At 46.2% G+C, this 20,631-nt stretch overlaps 1 protein-coding gene across 1 annotated transcript; it reads right to left on the reverse strand.

Moving 5' to 3' along the window:
- Positions 1–2,499: 2,499 nt before the first annotated feature.
- LOC102711942 lies at positions 2,500–2,982 on the reverse strand. Its single transcript, XM_015843482.1, has one exon. The coding sequence runs from the start codon at positions 2,980–2,982 to the stop codon at positions 2,500–2,502; it is 483 nt and encodes a 160-aa protein (XP_015698968.1).
- Positions 2,983–20,631: the final 17,649 nt, after the last annotated feature.

Here is a 20,631-nt window from a genome sequence, read left to right on the forward strand (position 1 = left end):
AAGTTCCTTGCGTGTGCCGAGTCAATTGTGGCGACCGGTTTTGCTTCTATCCACTTTGTGAACTTGTCGATGGCAACGAACAAGTGGGTGAACCCTCCTAGTGCCCGCTTAAAGGGCCCGACAATGTCGAGTCCCCTGACAGCGAACGGCCAGGAGAACGGGATAGTCTGCAGTTCCTGTGCCGGCACGTGTGTCTGCCTTGCGAAGAATTGACACCCTTCGCACTTTCTAACCAATTCTTGTGCGTCTGTGACGGCGGTTGGCCAGAAGAACCCTTGCCTATATGCCTTTCCGACTAGCGTCTTAGCTGAGGCGTGGTTGCCGCAGAGGCTCGAGTGGATCGACTGGAGGATTTGTCTGCCCTCGTCAGGGAGCACGTAGCGCATAAGAATGCCTGACGCGCTGCGTCGAAGGAGTTCTCCGTCTGACATGATGTAGCAGTAGCTTCGTCGGCTGACACGTTCGACTTCTGCTTTATCGGTCGGGAGGACTTCCTCCGTGAGGAACTTGATGAACGGGGTTCTCCAGTCGTCGTCGATGATAGCGACCGTGAGGCCGTCGGAGTTTGGCTGTTCGCCATTGTTTCCTTCGTCTTCAGCTTCGCTCGGGGTTGGCTTGGGTTCGCCCTTCTTCTTGACTGTTGGCTTTGTGAGGTGTTCGACGAATATGTCGGTTGGCACCTGCAGTAGCTTCGAGCCGAGGTTGGCTAATTTGTCGGTGGCTTCGTTGTTGTGCCGCAGCACGTGGACCAGCTCGAATCCTTTGAACTTATTTTTAAGCTTGCACACCTCCTGTCGGTAGGCTTGCATGTTTTCGTCAGCGCAGGTCCACTCGTTCATGACCTGGTTGACTACTAGCTGAGAATCCCCGCGAACGAACAGCCGCCTAATCCCGAGGGATATAGCCAACCGCAGCCTATGGAGGAGTGCTTCGTACTCAGCTACGTTATGCGAGGCCGGGAAGTGGATTTGGAGTACGTACTTGAATTTTTCGCCGTTGGGCGATATAAGCACCACTCCAGCCCCAGCCCTTGACATTCGTAAGGAGCCGTCGAAGTACATTGTCTAGTGGAGCAGCTCTTCTGGCGTGGTTTCTAGTTGTACGTTGGACCACTCGGCCACAAAGTTGGCGAGTGCCTGTGACTTTATCGCGGTGTGGGGCTTGAATGTGATGTCGTATGGCATCATCTCCAGTGCCCACTTCGTGATACGGCCTTGCACTTCCTTGTTGTGTATGATATCGCCGAGTGGATAGGATGTGGCGACTGAAACCTAGTGGGCTTGGAAGTAATGAATGAGTTTCCTTACCATGATCAGGACTCCGTAGAGCAATTTCTAGACTTGGGGATAATTTAACTTGGACTCCCCGAGTACTTCGCTAACGAAGTAGACTGGTCACTAGACCAATTGAGCGTGTCCATCTTCTTCTCGCTCGACCACGAGGACCGTGCTGACGACTTGTTCTGTGGCCGAGACATAGAGCAGGAGCGGCTCGCTTGGGCTAGGCGAAGCCAGCATGGGGGGAGAGGTCAAGTATTTCTTGAAGTCCTCGAAGGCTTCTTGTGCTTTCGGGTTCCATGTGAAGTGGTCGGTCTTCTTTAGTAGCTTGAAGAAGGGCATCCCTCGTAGGCCGAGTCGTGATACAAATCGGCTAAGGGCCGCCATATCCGGCTAGCTTCTGGACGTGTCAGAGCTTACTGGGAGGCTTCATGTTGAGTATGGCCTGGACTTTCTCTGGGTTTGGCTCGATGCCTCGTCGGGATACGACGAAACCTAGGAGCATGCCAGATGGGACGCCAAACACACACTTCTCAGGATTGAGTTTCATCCTGTATTGTCGGAGGTTGTTGAAGGTTTCCTCTAGATTGTCTAGTAGGTCATCCTTCTTCCTCGACTTAACAACCATGTCATCAACGTATGCTTCCACGTTTCGCCCAATCTGGTCGTGGAGGCAACCTTGGATAGTTCACTGATAGGTTGCCCCTGCGTTTTTTAGACCGAACGACATTGTGATGTAGCAGTACGTCCCGAATGGTGTGATGAAGGCGGTCTTCATCTGATCAGCCTGCCTTAGGCTGATCTGATGGTAGCCTGAGTAGCAATCGAGGATGCTGAGTAGTGCATAGCCAGCCATCGAGTCTACGACTTGGTCGATGCGCGGCAGACCAAACGGATCTTTAGGGCATGCCTTGTTAAGGTCCGTGTAATCCACACACATTTGCCATTTGTTGTTCTTCTTCTTGACCAAGACGGGGTTGGCCAACCAGTCGGGGTATTTGACTTCTTTGATGAAGCCAGCCATGAGCAGTTTGGTCAACTCCTCCTTAATCGCGTCTTTCCTATCTTGTGTGAAGCGGCGAAAGCACTGCTTAACTGGCCTAGCGTCGTTTTTTACATTCAAAGAGTGCTCAATCACTTCCCTAGGGACTCCTGGCATATCAGACGGTTTCCAAGCACAAATATCTTTATTATTTCAGAGGAAAGTGATGAGCACGAATTCCTATTTAGAGTCTAACTGAGTTCCTATGAATGTAAATTTAGACGAGTCGGTGGGGTTGAGGGTGATCTGCTTCTTCTCGTTGGAGGTGATCTTTGCCATCTTTTCGAACGGTAGGTCATCGTCCCCCGTCTCATGAGTCGAAGCTTCGCGTATCTGCTCCCGGACGGCCTGCGCTTCAGCCTGCTGCGTGATTTCGCAGCTCTCCGCCTCGCAGTTGAAAGCCTGCTTGATGTCGCTGCGCAAGGTGATGACGCCATGTGGTTCGGGCATCTTGACCATGAGGTAGGTGTAGTGCGGGACAGCCATGAACTTCACTAGCGCGGGCCTGCTGATGATGGCCTGGTATGCTGTCTCGAAGATAGTGACTTCAAAGTAGATATTCTCCATCCGGTAGTTATCCTTTGTTCCGAAGGTCACCGGAAGAGTAATTTGCCCAAGTGGTGTTGCTGATAGTCCTGGGAATGACCCCGTGGAAGGGCGCATTACTCGGGCGTAGCTTTGACTTCAGGATCTTCATATCATTGAGCGTCTTGGCTGTCACGCCCAGAAATTTACACCAAATTTCTGAACAATAGCATGTATTAAATCTCGGTCCAGGCATCAACCCGAGTACACACTATGACAAATCAATACACAGTTCCACGACTTAAAAACAAGTAAAAACAATTATCTATCGAAATGCAGCGGAAAAGGAAAACAAACTAAACCATCTAATCTTCAGCTTCAGCTGGCGAAGACGGCTCCACACCACAGGCATTCTCGACGGCGGACTGAACCTCACTTCAACCTTCGGAACAACCTTCTGACTCAGGCTCTGGCACTTGCTCTGGTGGGGGAAAAATTAAGCAAGGCTGAGTACAAACCACCGTACTCAACAAGTAACACCCAAGAGAGGAAGAATAATGAATGCAACAGGGTATCAAGGATAGGCTAAGGTTAACTTGCACAAAAGCTGCAGTAATTTAGCAAAACAGTAGATAAAATAGAATGAAATAAAAGTAAAGTAAGCATTTAAAATAAACATCCACTGTCCAACGTTACACCACGTTGCAACAGGCCCAAACCACTGTCGAACGTTACACCACGTAGCGACAGGGTCAACCCTCTGCCCAACGTTAAACCACGTTGCGACAGACCCAAACCACTGCCAACGTTACACCACATTGCGCAGGGTCAAACCAGTTCCAAGATTAATAAAATTATTAAAGGGGTTCAACTAATCCCAGTGAGTCTGTCAGTTCGCCCAATAACCGCGGGCACGGCTATTCGAATAGTTTTACTCTGCAGAGGTGTACAACTTTACCCACAAGACATGGCTGCCAAGCATGTCACCATGCCCCAACGTATCACCACGATACCTCAGTACGGAAACCATGATAAGACCTTTCACCTAACCCTCCCTAGACAATCGCACCACACTTCAGGTTTCACCCCCTCCTTTACACCAAGTCGGGCAGTCCCCTCTTGTGCCTTGGTAGATCCGGAAGCAGGAGAAGCTTTCGTTACACCACGATTGCCCGTCCATACTCCATCACGCCTACTTTTGCCTGGGTACGTCGAATAGGGACAAGCTAGATTACGAGTCTCACCGTTGCCCATTCTGGCTTGTGGTTAGTACGTGTAAGACCTTCAGGGTTTCCTGAGAACCGGTCCTTAATTGCCATGGGTGCGACTTTCAAAACCATGCACCCACAGCCCACCATAAGCAATATTTTAGTTGTATTAATCCTCAACGGGAAATGAATAATGGTAGCAACCATTAAAGGTCTATTAAAGTTTAATCAATAAATAAGAATTGTTGAGCTAGTTGAACTAAGCATGGCTAAGCATCGACTAACCCTAATTCTAGTCAAATTAACCCTGGGATGACAATAATAATGAATGAGGATCAACGGATATCTAGGTAATTGCCCAATAGATAAATACAATAAATAGATTTGCATAAAACAATGCATGTTTGAATGTAAAAGCCGGGGATTTTATAAACATAGGTTCAATATGATCAAAGAAGGGTGCCACTTGCCTTGCTTAGACCCACGAGGAACTTCGGCGACGACTTCGAGAACGAACGGCGTTGCGACGGGGTCAAAACCTACGACAAACACGGCAAAACAAGAAAAACAGGCTATAAAACTACTGAAACAGAGAAAGAAACTATTTTTAATGGATTCTTGGCATTTTTCTGAATGTAATGAAACTTGAATGGACCTAAACGGAGACTAGACGAATTACTTATGAATTTTAGAAGATTATCTGTGTTTTTAAACTAAACAGAAAAACCTTATTGATTTATTGCGCAATTAATCGGAGGGATGACGTCAGCACTGAGAAGAGAGGGAGGCTGACAGCCGGGACCCACTGGCAGTGAGACAGGAGGAGAAGAGGGGCTGACAAGGGGGCCCACGAGGAGAGAGAGATCGACTGGCCGGGCCCGCTGGATAGAGGAAGAGAGTAGAGGAGGGAGGGGAGAGCGCAGGCGCGGCAGGCGGCAGGCGGCGGGGCGACGGCGCGAGCGGCGACCGGCGACGTCGGCACAACGGCAGCGGGCGGCTGCGACGACCGACGGCGCGGCGAGCGATGGCGCTAAGGATCGGCGAGGTGAGGCGGCGGCCGAGGTAGAGAGGAGGCGCATGGCCGACGGCGGCAATGGCGCCCGACGGCGACGTCGGCGCGATGGGAGGGCGACGGCACTCAGGCGTCGGTGAGGTTGCGTCGGCGACGGCGAGGCGAGGGTAACGATGGGCGGAGGGGCGACGGTGACGTCTGGGGCACGCACACGCGCGGCGGCGGCGACGACCTCAGCGACATCGTGCGGAGGGAAAAAGAGAGGGAAGGGGGACGGCGACGGCTTACTGGCGGTGGGAACGACGGCGGTGAGTCGGCGTCGTGGCGGGACAGGTGGTGACAACCGGCGGCGTGGATGGCGGCGCACAGGTGGCGAGATTGGGCGCGGCGGCGAGGTGGCTAGGCACAACGGCGGCTCGGGCGGAGAGGGGAAAGAAATGGCGGCGGTGGGCAGGGAGGCGAATTTTATTGGGGCAGCCGGCTAGGGCGGAGGCGGCGGTTAGAGACCACGTTGCACACGCGGGCGCGGCGAACGGCGGCCGTTGCGGGCTCGGGAAATGGAGTCAGCGGCGGATTCGGCGTGGGAAATCCGGAGAGCGCGGCGGCGCGAGGCGGCGGCTGGCGGCCGGGAGAAGCGGGGCGGTGGTTACTCCGGGCAATGGATTTGGCGGCGACCGGGGAAAGCTGAGTGGTGGTTGCGCCGGCGTGATGGAGCGGGGCGGCGGTGCACGGCGAGGCGTGGCAGCGGCGCAGCACGATGGTGCCGGCGCTGTGGCAAGCAGAGGAGGCTGGACGGACGCAGCGCAGCGGCGCGAGCACGAGGGCAACGCGGCAACGGGCGACACATCGTGGGTACTCGGCTTGTGCCGTGGCGGTGAGGGGTGCAGGCAGAGGAGGGCGGCGGCATCCGGCGCGGAGGGCGGCGAAGGACGGCGGTTCCGCAGCGGCGATGGCGGGGCGATGGAGACGGCCCCGAGAGGGTGCGTCGGCGGCGGCAAACGGCGCGCGCGTGACGGCGACACATCCGTCGACGACGGCGGCCGAAGTGAAAAAGAGGGAGGAAGAGAGAAAGGGAGAGGCTCACCGGTGATGAGAACGGCGGCAACGGGTCGGCGTGGACGAGGCGGAGGTGGCGTGCGGCTCGGAGCGGCGGCGTGCGACGGAATCGGGTGGCGGCGGCATCGGCCGAGCGGCACGACGTCGAGCAACCAAGGCGAGCCGGAGGGGGGGCGAGCGGCGGACGAGGGTTGGATTTTAAAGGGAGCCGATGCGGCGGCGGCACGCTTAGGGCGGAGCGGTGGTTAGCGCGGCCGGGTGGACGCGGTGCGGCGAAAGCGGGAGGTGGTTGGCGGCGGCGCGGGTCATGGCCGGGAAAAGCGGCACAGTGGCTGCGCGCGGCCGGTGCAGGACGAGGGCGGGGCAAGGTGGCACGGCGCGGACAAGCGGGCGGCGCGGATTGCGGCTGGTGATGACGCCCGGCAGTTGCGGCGCAGCCGTTGGGTCGGCGCGAGCGGAGAGGCGGCTCGACCGACGACGCGGCGGCACGGGCGAGGCACAACCGTCGAGGCGAGGGGCAATGCAGCTCAGCGCGACGGCGGGGTGCACGGACGCAGGGCGGTGACCAACAGTGCGAGCGGCAACGCGGTCGGCACAGCGAGGTGACGCGGTGATGACGGCGAGTAGCGGCCAAGCACGGGCGCGAGGCGCACGCACCGCGTGGCACGGTGGGGACGCGTCGCGGCGAGGCAGAGCGGAAGCGTGCGTAGGTGGAGCGGCGCAACGCGGACGGTGTGGCGGCTAGGCGCGGCGACACGACGTCGGGCGGCGCGGAGCGACGCGACGGTGGGCGCCGAGAGAGAGATTGAGGAGGAAGGGGAGAGTTCACTAGGTGGACCACGACGACGGTAGGGCGGCGGACGACCGACGATGGCCGTTGACCGGCGGGCGAAGGCGCAAAGGTGGAGACCGGCAAAGATGGCGGCGCGGCGATGCAGTCGCGGGCACGACGCGCACGGGCGCAGGCGCCGACTGGAGGTGGAAGATGGGGCTGACTGGTGGGGACCACCTGTCAGCGTCCCGGGAGGAGAGGGGAGGCGGCCTGGACTTGGCGCGCACGTGGTGGCTATGGGCCGTGGCTCGGCCCACGCACGGGAGAGAGGAGAGGCGGATGGGAGAGAGGCTGAGGCGAGCTGAGCGGGCCGGCTGGCTGGGCCGGTGGTCTGCTGGCCGGGAGGAGAGGGAGGAGGAGTGGGCCGAGGGAGGCGATGCAGACTTTGAGCGCCGGTTGGGACACGACTCGGGAGATTGCAGACAGTACACGCATTCACACGACAGAACCAAATCATGCACGAATTAGAGATCCGTACGATAAATTAGATCCGATACGTGGAACCGTGAATTGTTAGCGGAACAACGGCAGGAGTTAACGACCCGTTAAATTGAGATTTAACGACTCGCTAAACTAGAATTAGATGACTTAAACGTTAAACCAATCTACGTGTACGAAATTGAATTCTGCACCGTAGATCAATCTCACGCTAGTTAATAGATTGGAAAACCTAAGCAATTACACGGTAGATTAACGATAGACTGATTTGCATGAGTAAAACGTATGCAAACCTGAGGTTTGGTGGAGAGATCAGCGACGGATTGCGGTTGTTCCTCGCTGTTAGGCTAGAAAACCTGAACAATTAAACGGTAGATTAATTTAGATTGATTCGCAAGAATAAAATATATGCGAACCTGAAATTTGGTGGAGAGAGACTAGCCGGCGACGTGCTGCGAACAAGGATGCAGCAGGGCTGCTAGCGGCTTGCTGCGCAGCTACTGGATAGGGGCGGCACAGCTGTAGCGGAGGCGGAAGAGGCGACTGGGGATGCACTGGAGAGGGAGACGGGGAAAAGAGGCAAGGGTGTAGGGGGTATTTATAGGGGGAAGCTAGAGATAGATCTTGTTATCCATCTCCTATTAACAAGGAATAGATAATGTTTCAAGGGGATAAGATTTAGAATTAATTGGAATTGATTTTTTTGGTGGAGATAGAGATGAGGCTGCATGGCTTGGGGAGGAGGAGGAGAGGATCGTACAGGGAGGAGAGGAGGTGGAGTTCGGCCAAGGGAGAGGAAAAAGGAAAAGAGAAAAAGAAAAGGGAAAAAAGAAAAAAAGGAGAAGGGAAAAAGAAAAGAAAAAGGAAGGAGGAAAAAAAAGAAATTGCCTCCAATTTTGCCGATTTTTATTAAGTTTATTAGACCAAATTTTATTGACTGTAATTCAAATATAAATCCTGTTAATCATTTAAAATGCTTTCGGGACATTTTAGAACATCCGAAAAGCTTCCAATTAAATTAAATTAATTTATTATACTGAGTTTTCTCCTGAACTTTAATTAACAAATTATTTTTAATGCATTATTTAATTATTTCTTGGCTAGGGTAAAACTCAGGGCGTGACATTGGCGAAGAGGATGTTGAGGGCACTTCCTCCGTCGATGAGTACGAGCTTCAACTTGACGTTCATGATGACTAGGGCTAACACCAGTGGGTACCGCCCCGGGTGATCCACTCGGTCAGGGTGATCCGAGCAGTTGAACGTGATCGGAACTTCCGACCATCGTAGGTACTAGGGGACATCCAGCGTTGTGGTGTTTATCTCCCTTGATGCCAGCTTTTGCTTCCGCTTGGACTCGTATACGATCAGGCCACCAAAGATGTGGTTTAGCTCGGCTTGTGGATCCTGGAAGTCATCGTCTTTCTTGTCGGCGGGCTTCGTCTTGCTTGGCCCGGCGGCCCCCGACTGGTGTTTTGCTAACTATTCTGCGTAGTGACGCATGACAAAGCAATCTTTGGCCAATTGGGAGGACTTCAGGTGGTAAGGGCACTTGTTGTTCATGACTTTGTCATAATCAGACATCTTGGGCGCTGGATCGGCTGTCAGTCTGCGACGGAGACCAGCTCCTCGGGCATGCGTTTCCGTGAGTCCGAGTCCTTCTTGTGCTCCTTCTCCATTCCTTTGTCGGACGGCTCTCCTTTCTCATCATGCTTGTCTCCTCGTGAGGCGGACACCGCGTCGGCGGCCGTTGCGTAGGAGTTAGCCATGTCGAAGAGATCTTTGACAGTAGTCGGGTCTTTCCTGGTAAATTTGGCGATGAATGGCTCATTGCATACTCCTTTCTGGAATGCGGCGATGACCACGTTGTATTTTATGTCTGGGATGGAATTGCGGACCTCTGAGATCCATTTGATATAGGCCTGCAGAGATTCGCCCTTCCTTTGCTGGACTTGGTACAGATCGTACTTCGTCCTTGGCCTTTCGTATGTGCCCTAGGAATTGGTGATGAATCGTTCGGGGAGCTCTGCCCATCAGTCAATGGACCGTTTGGGGAGCCCCGACAGCCAATGTCCAGCCGAATCGTCCAGGGCAACTGGCAGATAATTGGCCACGGCTTTGGTGTCGCCTTCCGCGGCCCGGATGGCCATGGAGTATACCGTAAGCCATGCCTTTGGGTTGGTGGAGCCGTCGTACTTCTTAATGCCAGTAGGCTTGAAACCAGTCGGCCAAGTCAACTGACTTAAGTTCTTGGTGAAGGCCGGGACGCCATCTGTCATGTCAGTGTCAGAGCTCTTGGGCGACCGATGCCTAGACTACTGGCTACGACTTTGGTTGTCCCGATCACGACGGCGGTCCTTTCGGTGGGTGTGGCGTTGATGTTCGAGCTTGCGACGGAGGTCGGCGGAGTCCTCTTGATTGAGGCGCCGCTTCTCAGCCCTGAGCTCTTGGCGTTGCCGATCCAGTCGGTGAATCTCGTCATCAATGCGGCGTTGCCTTTCGACGGAGTCCCTCTTCCGCGCCGAGTCAGGAGAGTGCTGGCGCGCTCTACTTTTGCTATGCGGCCGGGACCCAGTCGGTTGTCGGGAGACGTTCGCCCGACACCTAGGAGATCTGGACGACTGAGCCTCCGAACGAGCGGCTGGGGTACCTGTCGTGCGCTGGAGGAAGTGCTAGATCGTGGCAGCAGTCACCATAGCCTTGACCTTGTTTATGGTTTCCACCACAAGTAGGTCTGGCTGTGGGAGCTGCTGGATGATGTCGCTGAGTAGATCGGCGGCCGCACGGACGTTTTGCTGGGGCGTCTTGAAGACGTCAAGCCCGTCGACTTGGGTTCGGAGCAGGTTGTGCTGCTTCTTCCGAGATTGGAGTCGCAGCACGGCGTGAGGTTGCGCCGCTTGTCGTTCCCTTTCCTCTCGCTCCTGGCGTTCCTTCTCTTCCTCAAGCCGGCGCTCTTCTGCTAGTCGGGCCGCCTCCTCCTCCTACCGCTTGGCTGCAGAAGAAGGCAATGCCAGCTTGCTGGCGGCAAAGACCTCTCAGGGTGGCACGAAGCTTCTAGTGCTGCTTCGGCTTTCAGAAGCATCGACCAAAGGAATCGGCGCCGCCCCGAGATTGGTTTCGACCTCCATCGGAGTCGTGCCCTAGCTTGCCTACCAGTCCGAGTTGGAAGAGAGCATCTCGGTGTCATGCGTCCCAGATTAAATCTGAGTCTGACCCGATGCTTCCTTGTTAGGCTCGAACTGGCAAACTTCTTCGTTGGAGTCGGAGGAGCTTGAGTCGGTATACGACAACGCGCCGAACTGGTCGGTCTGAAGCCTAATGCCGCCGAACTTGAATGTCGAGCCCGACGGGAACTTCCTCTTCATGATGTTCGAGTTGAAGTCCATCGAACTTTGCTGAAAAGAACTTTAGATCGAAAAAAAAAGATAGCGCACCCCCTACCTGGCACGCCAACTATTCACCATTGGTGTCGGCAATAAACTTATAGGGTGGCTACCGAGCTCGGAATTCAGTGGTTAAGTTGAAGAGGGAGACGATTTACCCAAGTTCAAGCTCTCGACGTGGCGAGATAATACCTTACTCATGCTTGGCGACTGTATTGCGCAGATGGATCTTCGTTGCCCTCAAGGGGGCACCCCGTACCCCTTATATAGTGGGGGAAGGGTTACAGATATGATAGAGTCCTAATCTAGTAAGACTAAGATCTATCCCAATTCAGTTACGGCTCGGGTCCGAAGTACATGGCATGCAATCCGGTACGTACCAGACTCCTAGCCGACACCGTATAGATATGTTCTCTTTCCTATTTGGTACCCCATTGACCGTATGTATTTGTATAGTCTTCGGATACCCCCGGTATAGGTATCCCACAATATGGTTGTTTGTGTATTTTTATTTTTTGTGTATGTTTTTGAATTTTAAATTCATCTCATAATATGATTCATGTGCATTACTACGAATAAGGAAAACTTAAGTTGAAATTTAAATTAGGAATTTACAACTTAAATAATATATCACCTTAAAATATAGAAGAGAAAAGTAAAATAACTTAAACTATTTGGGCTGATTAAACCTAAAATAGAAAAGTAAAATAACTTAAACTATTTGGGCTGATTAAACAAAATCAACGTAGTAAAGAAAGTTTCATTTAACTTTTACTACAGTAAAACAAAATTGAATAGGGGACAAGACTTTGGAACTTGTCAAGAGACTTGTCAAATCCTTCTTTCTTAATAGACCCAAAAGTATAGCTAACGGTTTAAATAGCATGAATAGGTGTCAACGTGTCACACCCAGAAATTCAATCAAGTTCCAAACAATAGCATATATTAAATGTCAAGACCTGTCCAGATACACTCTGTGATATTTTAATAGCAGTAGCCATTGTTTTACAAAACAAGTAAAATAACAAACTCTTACATATGCAGAGGAACTAAAAACTAATTGTCGCGGTAGCAACCAACATACAGACTTGAGCGAAGTTACAGCCTTAACCTTCCGAAGAAACTTCTTGTGAATTGTAGCCTGCTTGTGAGGAAAATGGTTTGAAAGGCTAAGTAGAACCACCGTACTCAACAAGTCACACAGACAAATGAAATATTAATGCATAGGAATACAAAGGATAGACTCATGTCATGTTGCACAATACAACATTTTCAAAGCATATATTTAGAAAAGGAAATATAGTATTAAACCATTCACTGACCAACATTACACCACATTATACTAGGTCCAACCATCCACTAACACCTTGCTATACCATACAATACAAGCTTCACCCATATATACTAGTAAACTATTACACCACAATCATTTATTATAAAAAAGTAATACTAGTCATGGTGAATATCGATTGGTCGCCCATAACCGTGGGGGTGGCTGCACAACTTTACTACAAGACATAAACCCAATGTGTACCTGTACAACAGTATGCTACTACAACATCCCAATGAGACAATGTGATAGAACTGTCCTCGTAACCTACTCCTAACCAATCACATCAAGCTGAGGTTGCACCTTTGAAACCATTACCATAGTTGGCAATCAACCCTCCTTTGTCATGGATGAGCCGATGGCCGATCAACCCTTTCTCAGGCCAACCCAACTCTATCCCGCATTGTCACGCCCAGAAATTTACACCAATTTCAGAATAATAACTACTTGTATTAAATCTCGATTCAGGAATTAGCTCGAGTACACACTATGACAACTTGAATACACAGTTTCATGACTTAAAAATATATAAAAACAATTGTCTATTGAAATGCAGCGAAAAAGAAACAAAACTAAAACTCCAACTAATCTTCAGCTGATGAAGACGTCTCCACACCATAGGCACTCTTGACGGCGGACTGAACCTTCACCCTTGCGAATTACGACCTTCTGACATAGCCTCTGGCACTTGCTCTGGTGGGGAAAAATTAAGCAGGGCTGAGTAAACCACAGTACTCAACAAGTAACACCCGGGAAAGGAAGATAAATAAATGCAATTGGATAACATGAAAAAAATAGCTGAAAGGTGTAATTACAGCAACTCCAACAGTTAGGCATAAATCGGTGGTGGCCGAAATCGGACCTTGCCGGGCGGCGACAGCCGAATGCCAGTCAGCGGTGGCGCGGCCAGTGGACGGTGAGGGGACGGCGGACAGAAAAGAAAATGAAGTGCGTGAATTTTCCTGGCAGAGACGCGATAGAAACCCAACGTCGTACTTCATGGATGCCAAGTGAAATCAGGACTCCCATATATACGTGCAAACGAGAGGATATGGCAAATTTCCAAAATTTGGAAATCTGGATGGCAAACTGTTGGAGGCAGTTTTGCCGAAAAAAATAGGGACAGTAAGTTAGGATGGGGAGCTTTTGGAGTTGCTCTTACAACTTAAGATATATGAAATGCAATGACAAAAATGGATTGATGCATGACATAGTCTTTTATTTTGATTCTAATGCAACTCATCAATTTCAATGTAATGTCACCGCCATAGTCCACACTTTAATTACAAAAAACATGTTGCCAAGTGCAAAAAACTAGCCTAGCACACCATGTTGTACGTTCTGCTTGAAAATTTCAACGTAATGTCACTACCAGTAATATTATCCACACTCCATGATCCATTCCCAAGTGCAAGAAACTAGCCTGACACACCATGCTGAGTGTTCTGAAGCGATCCATCATGGACAAAGCAATTTGTGCATCACACACCTTTTCTATTCAGTAACCGATGTTGTCCAAAATTTTATTTTTTTACCACCAAATTTCAGAGATATCGAAAAAATAATACCACTCGTTTTTTATAACATTGCATGTATGGAAGAGCTCAGAGAATGCATGAGCAGGGCACTCCAACGTATATGTTTTCATACAAGAAAGGACAGTACTTTCTCATGAATGACAAAACATAAGCTATTAAATGAAAGAATGACCATAATACCTCACACGCAAAGAAATGAAGAGGAGTGTATGTGAGAGAGAATGCAACAAATAAGGGCAAAATAGAAAAGACAATTTGGTAGTACACCATAAATAGAGAAAGTGTGTTCCTCCCATAGAGGATTCAAACATCTATGCATTACAATTTGGCAATCATTCCACATGCATATTGGCATTCTCAAACCACATCTTATAGAAAGTAAAAATAACAATTCGTTGCGAATCAACTAGAAGATGTTGTAACAAATGTGAAGCCAAAAACACAAATGATTAATCTTCCTCAGCATGCATTGCGCATATGCAACCACCAGCATTACCTTCACAAACATTACCTAGAATAGGGACAGCAATAGGCGGAATTTCAGCCATGCTATTACGGTAACCGTAGAAAGGATTCATGCTGTATCGGTTGCCTAGTTCCTTCCCAGTGTCATATGTCTTTCTAGTGACTATGTCATATCGCAAGATCCTATCCTTCGTCTTCCACTCCTGCCTCACCCCAATGTAAACAAACCTTCCATCTTCCATACCAAGTGGACGCAATAGACGTCTCCCAGTGAGTCTCTCGGTCCGCAACCCTGAGCGCAGCTGCATTGAGTGGCAGAACCCAAATGCAACAATGCTATCCTTCATCACGTCGATCCATCTTCTCTCATGCTTGAGCTCCCAATGGATTTCAGTGCTTCTCCCAACAACATGGTATATAGTTAGGCCCTCCTTGTCTATGATAATACACACTAGCGTTCCATCGGCAGAGGTATCAATGTTATGGCGAATAGGTCCCTTCACCTCAACATCCAGTAGAATCCATGGCATCTTGATGACTCCGGCTACAATGTTGGCAATGTCAAACCAGAGCACAAGGTCATGGTAATCCCAGTACATGATTCCACTTCCATAAGCTACTTTTTTGTTCCTGCAATTAACTTTGGTGTGAACTGAGACAGTTGCCCTAGACATGGTCCAGTAGCCAGATTCCGAGGAGAAAGTGGCAAAGCAAAATTTGGTCCCATTTTCCTCGATTGTCATAGCATGTGCCTTTACTATCATGAACTTGCTAGTGTCTTCCTTATCATTATCCACCGTATCAAACATGAGGCTGATGCACATATCAAACCTAGTGATGTGATTAGCAGAACCAGGGATTGGACTGGCCTTTTGCGTTGCTGGATTTGCTATGAATAGGATGGGCGACTGCAAGTGGGATGTAGCATACTTCGGAGTGTAGAGGATTTAGATGAGGCCATTGGTAGAAGCAAGGAGGCTAAGAAACCCATTTTCTAAGGAACAATCAAGGAAGCCAAATCCGGAGGGGATGCCAACAATATCTGGTTTTGATGATAACACATCAATAGCTTCAAGATTGTCACTTTATGTGCAGTTCAGGCGGATAAGAGCAGGGCAGGATGGGCACAACCTTGATTGCTTGGCCGTGAGCATAGAATTGTTGGTGAGAAGCTCACGATATTTCTTTGATATGACCTTAAAGCGGGTGACCAGCTTGAATGGAAACCGTGGCAAAATCTCACAGCTTATTACATCATCCGGGATGTCATTATGTAAGCCCTTCTCTGATGTTCTTGGAGACATTCTACTGCAAATGTGTCAAATACACTAGTTGGGACCTGGACAGAAATACAGTGGTTCTTAAAAATATGGTTGTTAATCCTTGTTTGCATAAAACATATTGGTTGATTCCAAAACTTATACACTTTTTCTAACACAATGCATGCATCCTTTAGCTGCGATCTACAAGCACATATTGGCACACCCATATTGCAGGTGACATTTTATTAAAATGTTTTACACATTTATTTCATATTTGTATTCCATCAATTCTAAAGTTGTCCAATATAAATGGTTTATGTAAAGATAATTCTCTGGCTGCATGGGAAAATGTTTCCAAGGCAATGAAAAAAGGGGATTGGATATGATTTGCCTTGAATGTCAAAGAAGAAAGATCTACCTTCGATAAGATTAATATGGCATAAATATTAGCATGGCAAGGACACCACCACATGCAAATAAAGAAAGAGTATTCTTATGTTACAAGGATATCTTTAGACTAATTCCATTTTTCAGAATAATCACAACAATTGAATTTATTAAATTAGATGCAAACCCTTATGTGGAAGGTTCAGTGATATGGAATGGGTTTAGAATTTGTCTTTCCTATACTACTTCTTCTCTTGCCCTTTTGCACAGCAATGCTGGAATTCATTTTGGAATTTTTTTTGATTGCAATGATTGCTTCCCATGTCAGAATATTTGGTGTAGATGAAATGATCTCATTTTCAACAACATGTAAGTTTATTTTCGGCATTGGAAGATGTTTTTCATATGTGTATATTAAAGGAAATATAATAAAAATTACGGCAATCATGGATAGTCAATTCTGTGCAATTTAGATTTTTTTCACTTGGCTCCTTTGTATTATATTTTTATTAATATGGCAGGGTAGGAGCTTCTCTTGATGTTTTCTTGTAAAACAAATAAATGGCTTATATACCCCCATTAACATATTGAATTGTAGAGGTAGTTAAATGCAATCAAGTTTAGTTTACCGGTACAAGTATAATGTAAAATGTTAATATAGATTGGTGGACCATAGTTATATATAGAATTAGTAGAGGCAGTTAAAGAAAGCATTCTAAAAGCTGATGTACTATGCTATCCATAAATGTACTTCCTATCTTTGGTGAAACGACTACAAAGATTGACATTTTACTAAATATTGAAAGGCAAAAGTACCTAGTGCCTTGCTTAGTTGCTTATAAACAAGAATGATAACAGTTGCATCAATGACAGGTTATCAGTGAAACAATAGGGATTGTTGGAAATTACTAACAGACAAGACTTCAATGAGTTACCCAATGACTGGTTGCTTAGCCAAAGTGATGGTCAACAACAAAGTGATCACTACCGAACTAAGCTATACATGAAACATGGTGACTTTGTTGTTTCGATAGTCAACCTTTGGATGGTGACCCACTTGCTTGGAATAACTAGGTCGACCTAGTCGCAACCAGTCAGTGTCCTCAACATGACCAACAAGAAATTTTGGCATAGAAGTAGCGAGCTATTATTTGCACAATCATAATATATTTTGAAACTATTGAAAGACTCACATAGAGATTTGACATCCGAGTTTCGAATCATACCTTATTTCGAAGAGATTCCAACCACGAAGGGTGCAAACAAAATCAACACGACGGAAAATAAAGCGTGAAAAGTAGGGAGAGACGAAGCGATGGTCCAGTTCACAGCGGCGCACAGGGAGATTGAACCAGCCAGCGGTGCTGCCTTGGCGGCAGTGGCGGCGCACAGGGAATACGAGAGGAGAATAAGGGGGATTTGGGGGATTGAGTTTACCCTAGCTGTTTTTATCCCCTTAGCTGCACCAATTTCTATCCCCTTTAGTGCCTTTGGGCCCAATAATTTTGGACTCGTTCCTAGCTAAACTAATTAGGCCCAACAAGGATGAACATTCATTGGTGAGATCAACTAGACCAATGATTACCCTGTTATATTGTTGGCCTTTTACCGACCAACGATTGGTCTAGCTAGTTGGCCCAGTAGGCGAACGTTGGCCACAACAATTTTTAGGAAGGAAAAGAAAAATCAAGAGAACTTTCTCTAGATCTTGCACTCCGGATGCATGAGAAAAGTATTGAAGATGATGGCCGCGAGAAGGTGGATAAGTTAACTTATCCGGTGTGAAAAATGTAGTAATAGATTAATATATGATTAATTACTTATTAATTATTAAAAAATAAACTAGATTAATATGATTTTTTAAAATAACTTTCCTATAGAAAATGTTTGCAAAAAATAAACCATTTAGCAGTTTGGGAAACATGCGCGGGGAAAAAGAGAGAGCTAAGTTAACTTATCAGCCCGGTCGAACGCGGCCAGTAAACATAGAGATGTTTTCCTTCATATATTTTTACTATCTTTAGACTAGGTCTAACTATGTTCATCTCTCAAGTTCTTCCATCAATGTTGAGAGGTATGATCCCAAGCCCATAATGGCACCCACATTTTCTTCAAGTGAAATTGTTTAACCTAAAAGAACAGTAAGAAATAAATGGTTGTTTGTCTATTTTTGTTTTTTGAGTATGTTTTTTAATTTTAAATTCATTTCATAATAGGATTCATGTGCATTACTATGAATAAGTAAAACTTATGTTGAGATTTAAATTGGGAATCTACAACTTAAATAATATATCACCTTAAAATATAAAAGAGGAAACTAAAAGAACTTAAAATATTTGGGTTGATTAAACCTAAAATGGTAATTAAGTTCCTTTTACCAAATGAACATAGTAAAGAAAGTTCCATTTAACTTTTACAACAGTAAAACAAAACTGAATAGGGGACAAGACTTTCGAACTTGTCAAATCTGTGTTTCCTTCTCTCTTAATAGAGCCAAAAGTATACCTAACAGTTTAAAGAGAGAATAGGTATCGACGTGTCACACCCATAAAATCAACCAATTTCTGAGCAATAGCATGTATTAAATCTCGAGAACTGTATATACACTATGATATTTTAATGGTAGTACCCATCGTTTTACAAAACAAGTAAAATAACAAATTCTTACATATGTAGATACGAACTAAAAACTAATTGTTCTGGCAGCAACCAACAGACAGACTTGAGCAAATTAACAGCCTTAACCTTCCGAAGAAACTTCCTCTAAATTATAGCCTGCTTGTGAGGAAAAGGGATTGAAAGCCTAAGTAGAACCACCATAGTTAACAAGTAACACCAACAAATGAATATTAATGTATAGGAATACAAAGGATTGACTCAGTGTCATGTTGCACAAAACAACATTTTAAAATCATTTATATAGCGAAGGAGACATAGTCAGTATTAAACCAATCACTAGCTAACATTACACCATATTATACTAAGTCCAACCATTCACTAATACCTTACTAAACCATACAATACTAGAAAATAAGCGTGCCTATTGGCCCGCTTTTTTTAATGGAAAATATATAATTAATTTAGAGATTATTTGGAATTTGTGATTTTTTTAGCAATTAGTTTAATACTTTTACATTTCCTAAAAATTATAACTTCAAAAGTATTTTTAGTATGTTTTTGTTTTATACTCAAAGGATGTTGATTAGGAACCAATGCACAATAGTAAAATATGCTGATGAATTCCTCAATATGTTTTCTTAAGGACAGATAAACAAATTTCTTCTTAATATTCCATCGCACTTTTGAAAATTTAAAAGAATTTCACATAAGCTCTTTTCTGCATTCCTGACCATAATGCTCATTTTATCATAACCAAATTGCCAGCTTAAGATGACTTCAAACGAATTTGCCCTTTTGCCTGAAAACACATAGTGAAATCAAACGAGTTGTGAGATAATACAATCAAAAATAACTTACATAATGAAGTTACCAAATTATAGTTTACCCTTCTTTTTGATTTTTCAGCAGGGGAAGAATAGACCATGACAGCCTGGTGCAGTACTATGTACTTGCTATTACCTCCGTTTCACGTAATAAGATACAATCGTTTTTTTCTGGATTTTTCTGGATATATATATACACACTGATCTATGAAAGAATATATGTATGGTCAAAACATTTTGTAACTTGAAGCGGAGGGAGCACTATTACTATTGTTTTAGGCTATAAGATGTTTTTTTCCTCGATTTATATATGAATTAATATATATGTTTTATATGTGTGTTTATAATTATTAGTATTTATATGAATTTATGGAAAACCAAACCATCTTATAACCTTAAAAAGAGGGATTAGCTGTTTAAAGTTTTCATTAATAAATATAGGATATCGATATGGTTAAGTTTTTTTTTCCAAATTTTAAAGTATCACTTTATCACACATACTTATTGCAACATTTCTCACTGACTTTGGTAGAATTATACTTTTGTATAATTATCATAAAATATTTTTTCTATGTCTTTGGTATTTGTATTTATTTTTACTTCGTATTCTTCCTTGTTGTACATATTTTTTTATTATTTCAAAATAATAAATGTAATGTGTTCGTGTACTTGCATTGTTTTTACTCTGTAGTAGAAATAATCAATGTACTTTTTTTTTACTCTTGTTGAGAAATATAAGATTTATTAGCTTTTACAGTGATGTTATCGTTAATCTTTAATCTTTAATATTTTTATAATCTATTTACCATAACTGTAAAATTTATGTAAATTAAGTTTTTAGTTTTATACTAAATAAGTAAAAATGCATTTAAATTTGAGATATTTTTCGCTGTATTCGGCTGGAACCTTGATTGCGTATCATGGAATTCAAACAGGTACAGGCATTTAGCTCAGCTCATGCATATGTGCGTGGCGCCATGGTGCACGCTTTGCCATGGACTTATTAGCTGAGTCCATGGGCTCTTGGCGTGGACGGGTCCTTTTTGGTCCAGACAATTACTGTAAAGTATGTACACGATAGATCTAGAAGAGCACACGATTACACCGTTGATTTCCTGTATGACGCTTTCGCATGAGGCTAAACTCTCAAACCAAACCAGGTGGAGCCACGTGGCCCAATCATAATGCAAGAAATCTTCCCGGATTCAATATATAGAGATGAGCTTCACCCATAATCCCATATATACTAGTGAACTATTACACCACAGTCATTTATTATAAAAAAGTTATATTAGCCACGGCAAATCTCGATTAATAGCCCATAACCGTGGGAGTGGCTGTACAAATTTACTACAAGACACTGTGTATCTGTACAGTTGTATGTTACAAAAATATCCTGATGAGACAATGTGATAGAACCATCCTCATAACCTA

This window comes from Oryza brachyantha, chromosome 12 (genome assembly GCF_000231095.2).
Source record: "Oryza brachyantha chromosome 12, ObraRS2, whole genome shotgun sequence".
In the NCBI taxonomy this organism is placed as follows: Eukaryota; Viridiplantae; Streptophyta; class Magnoliopsida; order Poales; family Poaceae; genus Oryza; species Oryza brachyantha.